Source organism: Ostreococcus tauri (assembly GCF_000214015.3).
Source record: "Ostreococcus tauri WGS project CAID00000000 data, contig chromosome 06, whole genome shotgun sequence".
Classification (NCBI taxonomy): Eukaryota; Viridiplantae; Chlorophyta; class Mamiellophyceae; order Mamiellales; family Bathycoccaceae; genus Ostreococcus; species Ostreococcus tauri.
The window spans coordinates 142,868-156,269 of NC_014431.2; the positions used below are offsets into that span (position 1 = coordinate 142,868).

The following is a 13,402-nucleotide window of genomic DNA, read 5'->3' on the forward strand; positions in this document are numbered from 1 at the left end:
ATCGCGCGCGAGCGCTCGCGGAGAACCTCGCGCGATGGGCGCGCGACCGCGCGTCGGGCGACCGTGGACGCGAGCGCGAATGGGCGTCCACGCGTCGGGCGCACGGCGTCGAGCCGTGACGCACGCGACCCGTAACATTTTCGACATTTTCGCATAGATCGCACCCGGGTGCGGGTCAGCGCCGTCTCTAGGTCCCAATCAGTCGTCGACGAGTCGCTCCGGCTTCTCTGTTCCTTGACGAGCGGCATCTGCGTCTGAGCAATACGACATCGTGATCGAACAACTGCGACGAAGATATGACATGCTCTTGAACCGGCATCATTTTTAGATTTCGCCCATTTGTATGGACAATCGTCGTTTTGGCCCGTTTCTACGTTGTGACTGGAGAAAAAAACGCGAAACAAAAAGACCCCTTCACGAGTCACGAACCGTTTGAAACGGAGGTTCGTATTCGATATCTTTGATAGGCTTAAAAAAGTAAAATATCCGTGCCTAGACCGAGGGTCGAACTCGGGATCTTTCGCTTACAAGGCGAACGCGTTACCACTGCGCCATCCAGGCCGAGACTCGCTGAGCGCGAGAGGGGTATTCGTGTTCGCGGTTCATCACTCGTTCGAGGGGACTCGGTGGGACCGATCGCGTCGACGACGATGGTGTCGGGGATGTTACGGGTAGTTTTCGACGCGCCGCGGCGATGGCGTCGTCGACGCGGCCCGTCCCGGCGCGCGGCGTCGCGCTCGAGCGGTTCGACGCGGGAATGGCGGTGATGATCGACGGCGCGCGCGTGGTCGAGCGCGGCGTGCGCGCGCGAGAAGGGGCGCGAGCGGGGGAGGTGTTGATGGTGACGGAACCGTATTTCGCCGTCCTGCGCGAGCGATACGTCGACGCGGTGTCGTGCGCGACGTTTAAGACGATCGCGCGGGACGATGCGATCGTCATGGTGCACTGTGGGATCCGGGAGCGAGGGAGGGCGAGCGATGGGGCGTTCGAGAGCGTGGTGGATGAGTGGGCGCGATTGTTGGCGCAATCGAGTCGCGGGACGCCCGCGGCGGAGGTGCGTATGGCGATGGGATGCCTGCTTCGAAAGCGACGAGAGGACGAGGGAGTGATCGAGAAGCGAGAGTATGGACTATTGGGAGAACGCGGGTTCGCGGCGATCGAGGCTTTGCACGAGGGCGTGAGCGCGAGGAAGGACGCGGATGGCTCGGACGCGCGACGGTTGGACCGGGTGATGGAGATTTCGTCCGCGGGCGTCGTCACCGCGGCGTTGATGGCGGGGACGATGCGGAAGGGGGTGACGGAGGATGACATCGAGCGCGCGATGACGGCGATGAAGGAGAAGTACGGGATCGATGCGAAATCGTGCGTGAAGTTGTTGTCGATTTTGGAGGCAAACGGATTCTCCATCACGCAGGGTGACGGCGATCCCGACCGTCTCGGGTTTGGGATTTATCCCGACGCGTCGCTGTTCAATCACTCATCGCGCGCGAACGCACAGGTATCTTTCATCGGTAAGACGCTCGTCGTTCTCGCGACACGAGACATCGCGGCCATGGAGGAGGTGACGATTTCGTACTGCGACAATTACATGTCGCAGGATTGGAGGCGACGAAACATGCTCGCGGGGTACGGATTCGACACGTACAACGCGTTCGGGGTCGAAAATAGAAAACGTGCGGACGAGGCAAGAGCACGCGCGATGAGCTCAGCCTCCCGAAGGCCCTTGGACGGTGAAGTCAACGACGGCCACATCGAATTCGGCGAGAGCGTCCATCCGAGCTGGGAGAGCTCGATGAGCGCAATGATGAGAGAAGAATGCAAGATAACCGACAAAAAAGATTGTGGTCTCGGTGTGCACGTCGATTTAGGCGAGGACGTCGATTGGTTCGCCGACGAGCTTATACCAGATCGAAGTCTCGCGAACGACGCGTCGTGGTTCGCGCTCTCACACGACGGCGTCGATTACGACGCGGGCGTGGGAATCATGCTCGTCAAAGCTGACGGTGGACGTAAAGACATTTTCGTGCGTAAGGATGACGAAATCGTCACCTGGGGAAAATTCCCACCGGGGGTCGATAGAGAGCTCACGGCGCTGAATTTCGCCATGGCGTGCGACATCATCTTCAAACTACGAATGGAAATAGAGGAGGGTGCTTTCGAACGAGAAGATTATTCCAATAGTCTTCCCGCCGCGGGAGAGTCCCTAGCTGGAGAGAACGCACTGATGAGACTCGAGCGTGTTAGCGAGATGTTAGCGGGGAACGGCAACGACATTGCAGGCGTCGGAAGTCGACATGAAGTGAGAAAATATCTGTGGTTGACGATGTTACCAATCGTGTACTTGCCAGGGGTTAGTAAGACGCAACGTGGATTAACGATGGCTTTAGGTGCCACTAATTCTCTTCGAATCCTCTACGCATCCTGCGAAGATACTTTTTCGCCGTACGATTCCGCTTACATGTGCTTCGTGTTTAGCTGTTTCAAGTTGGGACAGCTCGCTCTCCACTCGGACATTTCTACTCCGGGGTGCGATTTCATACGTGTGAGATCGCGGGTGAAGAATCAGATTCTGTTGTACAACGAGTTAAAGACGAACATGAGCAAGGCGAGCGCGCCGGGAATGGAGATGCACGAGGAGTGGGCAGAAAATTATCAAGTATGGGGCCACGACCTCGAGATGTTCTACAAGAAGTTCACGAGACGGAAGTAGACCGGTGTGACTACCAGTACCCAGAGTTAATGAATGTGAATGAATGAATTTAGGTGGTAGACAATGCAAACTTCGGCGCCGTTCCCGTCTGCACGAAACCAACTTTCCATCCTGCACGTATGAGCGCGTCCTCGAAATCAGCTGTTTGGGAGTCGGCGTAATCATACGCGCTCACAACGGAAGATCTATCGATACGCAACTTCTCGCACGCCAACGCGGCTGCAAGCATATCTCTTGGTGTCGCGCTCTCCAGGATGAGCGCAGAGGCGACGTCACCGCGCGATGAATCGAATCCTAACACATACGGATGACCATTCGACGCATTCGTAGCTTCGATGAAGGCGTCCCACGTCGATCCGATCTCATTCGGCGATGCGCCGAACGTCGGTGTCGTCAAAGTACGTCGGGGCTTGTAAACGCCCTCGATTTCACCGATCTCGACGCAATTCGGAAGCTCGATTTTGCCGTCGCTTGCGACGTACGCCTCGGCGAGGCGCAAGAGACGAAAACCGTTTAGAGAATCAAACTTTAAAGATCTCGCCGCTTGCCAGCACGAGAAGATGTGCGCGCCGATGACCAAGCCGTAGCCCCCGAACGCGGCCGCGGCGGCGCCGAGCTCGTCGCCCTCGGCGTGTAACGCGCTCGCCTGTGCGTTCACGAGCTGAAACACCTGAATCCCGACGGGGAGCGCCACGAGCGCGAGCCATCGTCCCTGGACCTCGAGTTTGGCGCGAATGTCTCCCAAGTTGTTGTTCCTACCGAAGTGTTGCATGAACGTCCCGTTCATCAGACTCCCACGTCCCGTGAGCGCAGCCGCACGCACGAATGTAGCGCTCGCAGCGAGCGGCAGAAACAATCCCGGCGCCGCCGGCGTCACCAACTCGATCGCCCGCGCCACGTCCTCCAGCGCGTTCGACACCGCCCACCACCGCTTCGGATCTTCGTCGTACCACCTCCCTCCGAACGCTCCCGCGAGCAAAGTCGCGAACGACCCCACGCCGTCCTTTAACACCCACTTCGCCGCCGCCGTGAGCGGCAGCGCGCCCGGCGTCGATCCCACGCCCAGCGCCACCAACAGCGACTGCGCCGACATAATCTCGATCACATCTCGGAACAACAGCGACGTCAAGTGCCATCGCAACCAATCGGCGTAATCCGCACTCACCGTCTGCGGGAACCCGCTCGGGAGGAACACCGCGCGGAGCTCCGGGACGCCGACCGCGCGTTCCCTCCCCGTCTTCGCGTCGATCGGTCGCGTGCGCGTGAACGCCCCACCGACGCTATCGCGCATCCATATCGCCCCCGAGGCGTCGCCGATGACCTCGGCGCACGTCAGCGTGCGCGTGGACGCGGTAGCGTTGGAACTCAGTCTCGAATCGTGCATTTCGTCGTCACGCGACGCGCGCGTTCTCCCTCGTCGCCCGCTCGAGCGCTCGAACGCTCGAACGTCGCATTTTCGACCTCTCTCGGTCGAGCGCGCGGCGAGCGCGATCGAGTTCGCGACGCGCGCGCCGCCCATGGAGGACGAAGCGTCGACGTCTGACGTCATTGTTCGCGACCGCGTCGCCTCGGCGCGTCGCGTCACCGCTCGAGAGCGCGCGTTCGAGAGATGTCGATCACTCTCGCGCGTGCGCGCGCGCGAATCGTCGCGAACGTCACCGGGCGAGGCGTCAGAGCGAGAGATTACGCGTCACGGATAGCTTCAGCGAAAAACAATCATCGACGACGCGTCGCGCCCGCGCGCGCGTCGTCGATCGAGGAGGTCGACCCGGAAGATCTCGCCCTCGTGGTTGAGCTCTTAGACAGCGAATCCGGGGAGGAGCTCAAGGAAAAAGTCGATCTGATGGCGAAGGGGGGGATGCTCTCGGCGGGTGTCGTGGAAGCGGCGCGCGTGGTCGCCGAGACGAACCGCGCGAGCGGGCAAGACGAAGACATCGTGCGGACGCTTGATGATTTGCACGAGACGCTAAAAATGAAGTTTCAGGAGATGGCGGCGGCGACGGTGAAGAGTGCGCTGGATTTCGCGCAAGAATTGATGAAGTATTTCACGGCGGAGGATTTGGAGGAGGCGAATGCGAGCGTGGCGGTGAACAAGGTGCAGTTGATGATGCGCGAGGAATTCGAGAAGGCGAACGGAGTTTCGAAAGCGGCGCTTGCGAAGTATTTGGACGAGGTCCTACCAGTGATGGACGAGCAGGATAAGCGCATTCAGGACGCGCTCGCACAAGCGGAGACGGATGAGCAGCAGGCACAAATCGTCAACGTGATGATGCAGCGAACGAAGGAACGGATGCAGATCGAGTTTATCCGGGACTGCGCGGCGCGTATGTGAGTGTGTTGTCATTTTTTAATAAGGTATTAACATCAATCAGTTCGAAAATCGCAATCCGAACTTCGATCCGCCGCCTCTGTTTTGCCCTCTGAGTTCGGCGCCGCCGGCCAGACCGAGCGCGAACTCCGCCTTGGACTCGACCTGCGTCCCCGAGGCGCTGAACCCACTCCCGCCCTTTTGTAATCTAATCACGTCCTTATCCTTTCGAATCTTCACCCCGTTATACGACCCCTCCTTCTCGACCGCAAGCTTGTATCCCTCCTCGCTGAGCGCGTCTCCCGTCGGCTTGAGCACCACGATGCTCGTCGTGTTCGTCAACGTCTTAAACGTCACGGGACACATGTACCTCCCGCTCTCCCCGACTCGCACTTTTGTCCACTTGATCGGCACCAAATCTTTCATCCTCAACTTCTCCAGCGTCGTCGGACACTTGGTCTCTAGATCCGGTTTCTTGCATTCGTGCGTCAAATCGTCGCGAACGCCGCCGTCCATCTTCCAAAACCCATCCAATCCCTCCGTTCGCCGCTTATTCAGCTCCATCGCCTGCGTCGACGTCGCCCCCGAATATGTCTTCGAATCATCATCATCACCGCTCTTCTCTAACCGAACACCGGCGTGATTCTCCGCGTGAAACGCCTCCGCCGCGTCTCGCCGACGCTTCTTCGCCCGCTCTTCCTCCGCCGCCGCCTTTCCCGCCTCCTCCCGCTCCCACTTTCGCAACTTCCGCTCCTGCTCCAACCGCTGCGTCGCCAAAGACTCCACGATCGCTCCGCGGTCGTACACGACGCCCGCGCGCGTGCACACCGCGTCGTCCGTCTCGCGCAGCGTCAACGCGCACGCGTGAAAATCCTTCACCGTTTCCTTACCCAGGCGCTCTTTCACGACCCCGTAGCCCAAGGCTTTGCGTTCGGCGTGCGTGAACGCCTCCGAGCCGTGGGTTCCAGCCTGTTTGGAGTGTTTTCGCGAGCTCCCGCGCGGCATGGGAGGCGTTTTGTGTGGCCTCGGGCGATGCACTTTTTGGCGATTCGCGCACAGCGACGACGCATTCGGTGACGCCTCGCGCGCGATCGTTCGGTACCGTCCGTGAGGGCGCGCGCGCGAGTATCGGGCGTCGCGCGTCGGAATTCGGAGCGGTCGCGCGCGATGGACGCGCGATGGCGAGAGATTTGTGCGCCGAGACGAATCATCAAGAAGAAAGAGCTCAGGGGAGTCATCGATGATTTCTTCTTCAACGGCGCGATGACGAGCGTGGAGAGGGGCGACGGTGGGCGTGAAAGCATCGTTTCAACGCGATCGTCGATGACGATCGCGAAGGATGTCGAGATTTTTGGTCGTCGGCCTTCGGATGAGTTCGATCGCGCGACGCCTCGCGGACTCTGTCGCGTCGACGTCGATCGATTGCTCGCGCTCGGGTGCTCGAGATCCGTCGTAGATGAGTGCGGACGACGATTTTGGCGAAGTTCGAGCGGAGTCGATGAGGTCACGGTGCCGACGTCGGTGGTGGGGTGGTTGACGCACGCGGCGGCGCAGTACGCCGCGAGCGGGACGGATGCGAACGCGCGAGCGGACGCGCGCGGGAAGTGCGTGACGACGCGAGTGATCGAGCCGGGAGAGGCAATAACCGTCGATATTGACGCATTTATGGGCGATATGCGCACGAGCGGGGGCTGGGTGGGGGCGCGAGCGACGCCGGCGTCCAGGGACGAACGTGGCGACGATTTGTTAAGATGGCTAGCGTCGGCGCCGCCATGTGGTTTGCGGACGACGAGCGACGGTGACGTTGGTGTGTTCGCGCTAGATGCAATTTCCGTCGGTACGGTCGTAGACGTGTCGCTCAAACGCGTGGACGAGATCGTGCGCGGTCGACGCATCGTCGGTGAGACGCCACACGGAAAATTGGCCGAGGCGCTCGCCACACACGGCGATCGCGGCGCGATGGCTTTACATCGCGTGCAGGAACGATTTTCGTTCTCACACACGTACCAAACGTTTCCACTCGCGGCATCTCTAGATGAAGTGACGACACTGAGCGCGATGAGACATTCGGACGATCCGAACTTAGTGCCAGCAAACGGCTCGGCCACAGCGCGCTTCAAGGCGACGAGAGATATCGGTGCCGGGGAGGAGCTGACGGTGAATCGAGAGGTCGTGTGCGTCTTGGAGGTTCCGGGCACTGGTGGGTTTCGTGCATTTTACGAACACAACGTCAAGGGGGAGGAACCACCGTGGGCGCAGGCGGGCGCAGGCAGGCGCTCGCGTGGTGGTTTGGACTATAGCAAGTGGGACAACATCTGCTCGAGCTCAGAGTCGGACGGCGATTGATAGAACTAGAATTCCTAGACGTTGTACAATTACAAAGTTTTGTGCAAAGTTTTTTCTACGGGCGCTCGTCGAGGTGGGCGTTTATCTCGCTCGCGATATACTCGGCTTCTTTTCGACTCATACTCGCGAGAATGGGCACCACTGAGTCATCCTCAAGCTTGAGATAAATCAAGCCATCGCCCCGTACAAACGCGCCCTCAACGGCGTCGGTGTCGCCAGTTTTCTCCATGAACTTCATACCGCCTCCCTCGCTGACGACTCGGAAATTTTTTCCGTCGATAAAGACCTCACCCTTCGCTAGGAAAGCCTGAAGAACTTCGCCTGAGAGGTTCGCGCCGATGCCCCAGAACGGTATTGAGAATAACGCCATGAACCACGCCCCAGCGGAGAGCACTCCAACTGTCCACAACGCGGTGATTCCGGTCCACGTGATCCCAAAAAACGCTTTGTACAGGATAGCGCCGTTCGCCCCGGAAGGTGGAATGATGATCGACACCGACTTTCCGCGATCGCGAACTAGTTCCGTGACCATTGTCTTCGGTTTCGGCGCCCCAGTTGGGCGCACCGACTGCGACACTACCTGCGAGTACGGATCTTCCAGTGCGACCAGACCCGATGGCGCTAGTACATCGATATCGCTCGGTCGTCGACGAAAATTTCTACCGCTCACCATAGGCGGCTTTGCGTCTAGCGCGTCAAGAGCCTCTTGCGGATCGCGCCATCGATCCTCTGGTGACGGCTCAAGCAGGCGCTCCACGACGCGTCGCAACTGTCTGTCCTCGATGTATACGTCATCAAAGTTAATTTTCAGTCGCTCCATGGCGAACCCGGACGGAGGTCTGCCGCTCAATAGGTAGAGAATCGTCGATCCGATGCCGTATTGATCGCTCCGCACACTGGACTGTCGCATCATCACTTCGGGCGCCATGTACCCGAACGTCCCCACGATCGTGCTTCCGAACCCACCGAGCGGGTCCTCGATCGCCGCTGCCGCTGCGCTCCCGAAATCTACCACGTTTACCATCCCGTCGTGGTCTAACACCACGTTCGCGGGTTTAATGTCCCGATGAATCACCGGTGGGCGCAGGGCGCAGCAATACTTTGCAACCTCCAACAACTGTCTCAAAACGCTCTTGATCTCCACTTCAGTCGGACGCCACCCACTCTCGACCCTCTGCTGGAGCGTCGACCCTCGCGCTAATCTCTGCACCAGCACGTAACGCCGATCATCCGCCGTATCGAGCGAGAAAGAGTCCAAGTATTCTGGCACGTTCGGGTGCCGCATCGAGCGCAGCGTAGCGCACTCGCGCTCGAACAGCTCCACAGCCTTGAAACCTCCGTTCATCCCGCCTCTTTTTCCGCTTCGCAGCGTGAGAGTCTTCACCGCTACTTCATCGCCGGTCGACGTTTGCGCTCTAAAGGTGTCGGCGAAGGATCCCGAGCCGAGGCGCTCGACTAGCTCGTACGCCGCGCGCGTTGATGGATTCTCCAAAACCGTCCCGACGCCCACCTCGCTCGATGAGGCTTCGACGCGACGCTGGAGACGCGCGTGACTCGTACGACGAACGCGACGTGTTGGGGTCACGCGTGGGAGATTTTCGCGACGACCGAGCATGTCGAGTTGTGAGGCGTGAGACGCTCGCGCGGTGAGCAAAAGACTTTATCGCGGTGATTAAAAATACGTCGGGTAAGAGGCGACGTCCCGTGTACAGTAAAATAGAAAAAATCAGAAAATCAGACGCTTCTCGCATCTGCGGCGCGCGCGTATCGCCCGCCCTTGACGACGTTGTAATTTCCTTGACGCTCGGCCAGAGTCGGGAGGTTGCCGCTCGGGACGCCGGTGGCGAGCTCAACCCCGGCGTCGTCCACGAGCACAAATCGCGAGAAATCCTTCCCATTTTTGCCTGGGACCCACACCAGCTTCCACGCGATCTTTGATCGGAACTGCACGTGCGCGACGTCAGCCGGCGGCTCACTTGCGCTTCCGAGTATGCACGTGCACCACGAACCGCCTTCGCCCATGGTTTCATCCCTAGCCGCGCGAATCCCCTCACCCAGTGGATTCCTGTACGCCATACCGACCACTCGTCCCGAGTTCTCGTTATCCGCCTCTTCTATCGACATCGTCGTCGCGTCGACGTGATTGAAATCGTTGAAGCAGTGTCCGGTGTTTCCTTTGCCCGGGGCGACGTTGCGCAAATCCTTCAAACCCGCCGCCCACAGGAGCTTCGGTCGAACGACGCTGTCCCAGTCCTTACTGAGCTCGGATTCAGACAGCGACATCGCGCGCTCGCGGCCGTTGATCATGCGCTGCGTCGCGGTGCCGGGGTAATCGGCGTCCACGGAGGCGCCCGTCATCGCCGATCTCGCGCCGTACTCGGAGTGCGTCGACGCTCTCGCGGGTCGACCGCTCAGCGCGGCGGTGACGAGCCACGCGAGTGCTTTGCGTCGAGTGGCCTGGTTCGAGCGACCGCGGTGGGTCGTTCGTGGAGCAGCCGTCGCGCAGCGCGCGAGCATTGATCAGTGAGGTCATCGACGGCGGCGAGGACGAACGTCGATGCCGAAGACGCGAGGTCGATGATCTCCGTTCGATTCTTCATTTCTTTGCGTATCATTTTCGCGGTAAAACGACGCTCGGCTCATCACACGTCGAGATGTCGATCGTCCTCACCAGAGGCGTTCGACGCGACGCGCGCGCGGCACATCGGACACCGCAGCGCGTCGCGCGCGATCCATGACTTACACGCCTCGCAGCGAGCGCTCGGCGTCCAGAGCGGCTCGTGATCGGACCTCCTGCTCGCCGTGGCGACGACGCGTATGCACAGGAACAGCAAACCGAGCGTCGCCACGCCCTCGACGACCTGTTCTAAGAACTCGCCGAAATGAAAATCCACGCCCAGGACGGAGAACGACATCTCCCGGAGCGCGCGCCCGCGCGAACCGAGCGTGAGCGCGATGAGCGGAGAGATGAACGCGTCCACGAACGATTCCAGCGCATCGCTCACGACGCGCGCGGCGACGACGCCCAGCGCGATGGGGCTCGCTCTCGAGAGCGTCTCGACAAAAAACAACGTCACGTCGCTCGCCGTCTCCCCGCGTCGCGCGCGCGCCCGTCGCCCCGGCGGGAGCAATCGTCTGCGAATCGCATCGCTCGACGCGCGATCGTCGTCGCCGTCGCGTCGGGGCGCCATCGCGCGCGGTCGCGTCGAGCACTGCGGCGCTTCGTATCGCCGTGCGTCTGATGGGCTTCGGTGATGTAATGTACGACTATGCGTGACGCATAGACCACGCGTGCGCGCGACGACGACGTCCAACACTATTCGTGGTGAACACCCTCGGGGCCCCGCACACGCGACCGCGCCGACGGGTCGACGATGCGCGAGGACGCCCCGACGCCGCGGCGCCTCTCGGCGATCACCGCGATCGTCGCCGTGGCCGCCGTCGGCGCGCTCGCGATCGGCGTGGCGTCGACGACGGCGACGACCGATGGGACGACGTGGACGCGGGTGAGCTCGGTGGCGATGTTGGGCGAGGAGCTCCCGGAGGCGCGACCGACGACCCGCGCGCGCGTTGATCTGCACAAAAGACTTCGTGGGAAGCGTGTCGAGGGGATCTTCGGTCGATTGCGCGCGGCGCGCGGACGGGCACCGCGATTCGATCCGAAGGACTTTGACGTGGACGCCGACGCGGTGGCGTCCGCGGCGCGAGAGCTCCATCGCAGGGAGAGCTACGCGTTTGTGAACGGTGAGCTCGTGGGTGATCGGGTGCGCAGGGCTTGGGCGCGGAAGCACGCGTTTGTTGCACCGTGGGGCTCGGAGGCGCCGCCGATTGCGATTTTGGGCAAGGCGAGAAAGTCCGAGGATGAGGATGAGGTTGAGACTTCCAAGAAGCACCACCACGGGAGTAAGAAGAAGGATGAGGATGAGGATGAGACTTCCAAGAAGCATCACCACGGGAGTAAGAAGAAGGACGCGGCGAAAGAGAGCGACGATGACGACTCGAAGAAGTCCAAGGTGACCAAGAAATCCAAAAAGTCCAAGGAGGAGGACTCCGCAAAGGAATCAAAGGGGTCCAAGAAGAAGGCGTCGAAGAAGGGCAAGGACGACGACGACAGCGCAACGTTAGGGAAAAAGGAAGGGAAGAAATCGCTGTCCCTTGACACTCCGGTGTACATCATGACGCTGGGCGATAAAAAGTTGAAGAATCCTGACCCTACCATGGGTTCCACGGACGCCGAGCGCGCTTCGCAGTTGATCAAACTTCTCGTCCGCGAGTTCGGCACGAAGGACGTGAAGAAGCACGTGCGTTTGACGCCAGGCGTGGACGTGTACGACTGGCCGAAGAACGAGGATACAATGCACTACGCTCTGAAGACTGTCATGGCAAACAAACCCAAGGGGACGCAGCTCTCGGCGTTGCCGTGGATCAGCTTCTACACCAGTCGCGATAAGTCTGGGCACTTTGCCGATAAGTTTGCGGAAGAACGCAATCTGCAGACGCACATTGGATGCCTGTTCGGACACATGTTCCAATGGCAACTCGCCTCGGACGCGGGCGACGAAGAAGCCTTCATGTTTGAATCTGATGCGTCCAATCAATACATGATTGGCCTTCCGGTCAAGAGCATGGTCTCGCTGGTGGACCACGCCCCGAAAGGGTACGATATCATCTTCTTCGACGAACCGAAAATGGTCACCTTCGACAAGCCAGTTCGCACGTACAAGGATGAGAACGGCATGGAAATCAACATTTACGCCTTCAACCAAAAGAGTGGGCAGAGTGGTTTGAGCGCCTCCTTAGTCTCCAAGCGATTTTACCCCAAACTATTCAAGCACGTGGCACACTTCGGCGCCGATGTCGTCGATGCGATGTTGAAGGTGCAGCTGTGCGCAGACTCGATGGTGGATGCGTCAGGGAAGTTCACCGGATTCGGCGCTGGTAACAAGCCTTGGCTCAAGTGCTACTGGGCGCTTCCGGCCAAGGCCGCGCACGTGAAGGACGGGAAGTACGTCTACAATTAATCAGCTTCTTTTGATTAAGCTTTAGCGAAAGCGTGCGATGGTAAATATACATTTCAATGCGATTGAATGATCGACAACTAAAAAAGAGAGAGCATCGCTCTTTCTTGCGCGCGCGCCTCTCGATCTCGCGCATGGAATCGACCAGATCTCTCCCCTCCTCTCTCCGCGTGTTGAACACCCCCGTGATCACCGTGAGCGAAATGATACTTGTCGACGAGTTCATTCAGGTTGTCCACCGCCTTTGTCAACGACGCTAGGTAGTTCACCAAGAGCACATCCTCGTACTCGTCCACGAACGTGTCTCGCACTGAGTCGCTTGAGCTCGCTCGAAGATCGTTCATCACCGACACGATCGAGCGTAAGACGTCGAAGTCAATCGCTGCATCGCCGTTTCGCACCGCGGAGAGGTAGCCGAGCGTCGTACGCAGGCGATCCCTCAGAGCGCGAGTCGCCTCTGCTGCGCTCTCGAGACTTTTCACAGACGTCGCCGAGTGCGACGCATCCTCCTCCTCTAGCGAAATATTCGCCAACGCGTCCACGACGATCCGTTCGCTCTCCCCGGTCTCCATTGAAAACTCTCGCTCGACGAAGCCATCGCTCGTGCGCTCGTACCACTTCATCTTTGGCGGCTCGCTCGCGTCGCCGCCCGCGCCGCACTTGACCAACGCGCTCGCGTCGTTCGCCACGCCGTCGCCTTGATCACCTGTCTCCCGCTCCCAATCGCGCACCTTCGCCGCCAACGAATCAAACATCTCCAAGTCACCGTCCTCGACCGACCCATCGTTCATCGACGCCCGATAAAACCCAACGATTGAGCACTCGCTTCGCGTTCTTCGCGCCCGCGCGAGCGCTAACTTCCCGTGTTCGTCCTCGATCGTCACCGTCCCCGTCGCTCGATCGCGTCGTCCGACCAGCTCCACCGCGCACAAAACATCTCTCACGCTCCCGCCGTCACCGTTCTCGACTCCGAATAGGGCACCGATCGCGCACGCTTCCGTCGACGCATCTTCATCCATC

At 59.9% G+C, this 13,402-nt stretch overlaps 10 protein-coding genes across 10 annotated transcripts; 4 read left to right on the top strand and 6 right to left on the bottom strand.

Moving 5' to 3' along the window:
- Window positions 1-694: 694 nt before the first annotated feature.
- OT_ostta06g00890 (SET domain) lies at window positions 695-2,710 on the top strand (the record flags this gene model as incomplete). The annotated part of the gene is made up of 1 exon (XM_003079660.2): window positions 695-2,710. The coding sequence occupies one exon, from the start codon at window positions 695-697 to the stop codon at window positions 2,708-2,710; it is 2,016 nt and encodes a 671-aa protein (XP_003079708.2).
- A 49-nt stretch (window positions 2,711-2,759) lies between these two features.
- Window positions 2,760-4,259, bottom strand: OT_ostta06g00900 (Vitamin B6 photo-protection and homoeostasis; the record flags this gene model as incomplete). Its single annotated transcript, XM_003079661.1, has 1 exon — window positions 2,760-4,259. One exon carries the CDS (start codon window positions 4,257-4,259, stop codon window positions 2,760-2,762), a length of 1,500 nt encoding a protein of 499 aa, XP_003079709.1.
- Window positions 4,260-4,319: 60 nt separating this feature from the next.
- On the top strand, window positions 4,320-5,042 carry OT_ostta06g00910 (unnamed product; the record flags this gene model as incomplete). Its single annotated transcript, XM_003079662.1, has 1 exon — window positions 4,320-5,042. The coding sequence occupies one exon, from the start codon at window positions 4,320-4,322 to the stop codon at window positions 5,040-5,042; it is 723 nt and encodes a 240-aa protein (XP_003079710.1).
- A 36-nt stretch (window positions 5,043-5,078) lies between these two features.
- Window positions 5,079-6,023, bottom strand: OT_ostta06g00920 (unnamed product; the record flags this gene model as incomplete). The annotated part of the gene is made up of 1 exon (XM_003079663.2): window positions 5,079-6,023. The coding sequence occupies one exon, from the start codon at window positions 6,021-6,023 to the stop codon at window positions 5,079-5,081; it is 945 nt and encodes a 314-aa protein (XP_003079711.2).
- A 162-nt stretch (window positions 6,024-6,185) lies between these two features.
- OT_ostta06g00930 (unnamed product) lies at window positions 6,186-7,364 on the top strand (the record flags this gene model as incomplete). Its single annotated transcript, XM_003079664.2, has 1 exon — window positions 6,186-7,364. The coding sequence occupies one exon, from the start codon at window positions 6,186-6,188 to the stop codon at window positions 7,362-7,364; it is 1,179 nt and encodes a 392-aa protein (XP_003079712.2).
- Window positions 7,365-7,419: 55 nt separating this feature from the next.
- OT_ostta06g00940 (Serine/threonine-protein kinase, active site) lies at window positions 7,420-8,979 on the bottom strand (the record flags this gene model as incomplete). Its single annotated transcript, XM_003079665.1, has 1 exon — window positions 7,420-8,979. One exon carries the CDS (start codon window positions 8,977-8,979, stop codon window positions 7,420-7,422), a length of 1,560 nt encoding a protein of 519 aa, XP_003079713.1.
- Window positions 8,980-9,098: 119 nt separating this feature from the next.
- Window positions 9,099-9,722, bottom strand: OT_ostta06g00945 (hypothetical protein; the record flags this gene model as incomplete). Its single annotated transcript, XM_003079666.2, has 1 exon — window positions 9,099-9,722. One exon carries the CDS (start codon window positions 9,720-9,722, stop codon window positions 9,099-9,101), a length of 624 nt encoding a protein of 207 aa, XP_003079714.2.
- A 284-nt stretch (window positions 9,723-10,006) lies between these two features.
- Window positions 10,007-10,555, bottom strand: OT_ostta06g00950 (Large-conductance mechanosensitive channel; the record flags this gene model as incomplete). Its single annotated transcript, XM_003079667.2, has 1 exon — window positions 10,007-10,555. One exon carries the CDS (start codon window positions 10,553-10,555, stop codon window positions 10,007-10,009), a length of 549 nt encoding a protein of 182 aa, XP_003079715.2.
- A 183-nt stretch (window positions 10,556-10,738) lies between these two features.
- On the top strand, window positions 10,739-12,385 carry OT_ostta06g00960 (unnamed product; the record flags this gene model as incomplete). Its single annotated transcript, XM_003079670.2, has 1 exon — window positions 10,739-12,385. One exon carries the CDS (start codon window positions 10,739-10,741, stop codon window positions 12,383-12,385), a length of 1,647 nt encoding a protein of 548 aa, XP_003079718.2.
- A 77-nt stretch (window positions 12,386-12,462) lies between these two features.
- Window positions 12,463-13,401, bottom strand: OT_ostta06g00970 (Rpn11/EIF3F C-terminal domain; the record flags this gene model as incomplete). Its single annotated transcript, XM_003079671.2, has 1 exon — window positions 12,463-13,401. One exon carries the CDS (start codon window positions 13,399-13,401, stop codon window positions 12,463-12,465), a length of 939 nt encoding a protein of 312 aa, XP_003079719.2.
- Window position 13,402: the final 1 nt, after the last annotated feature.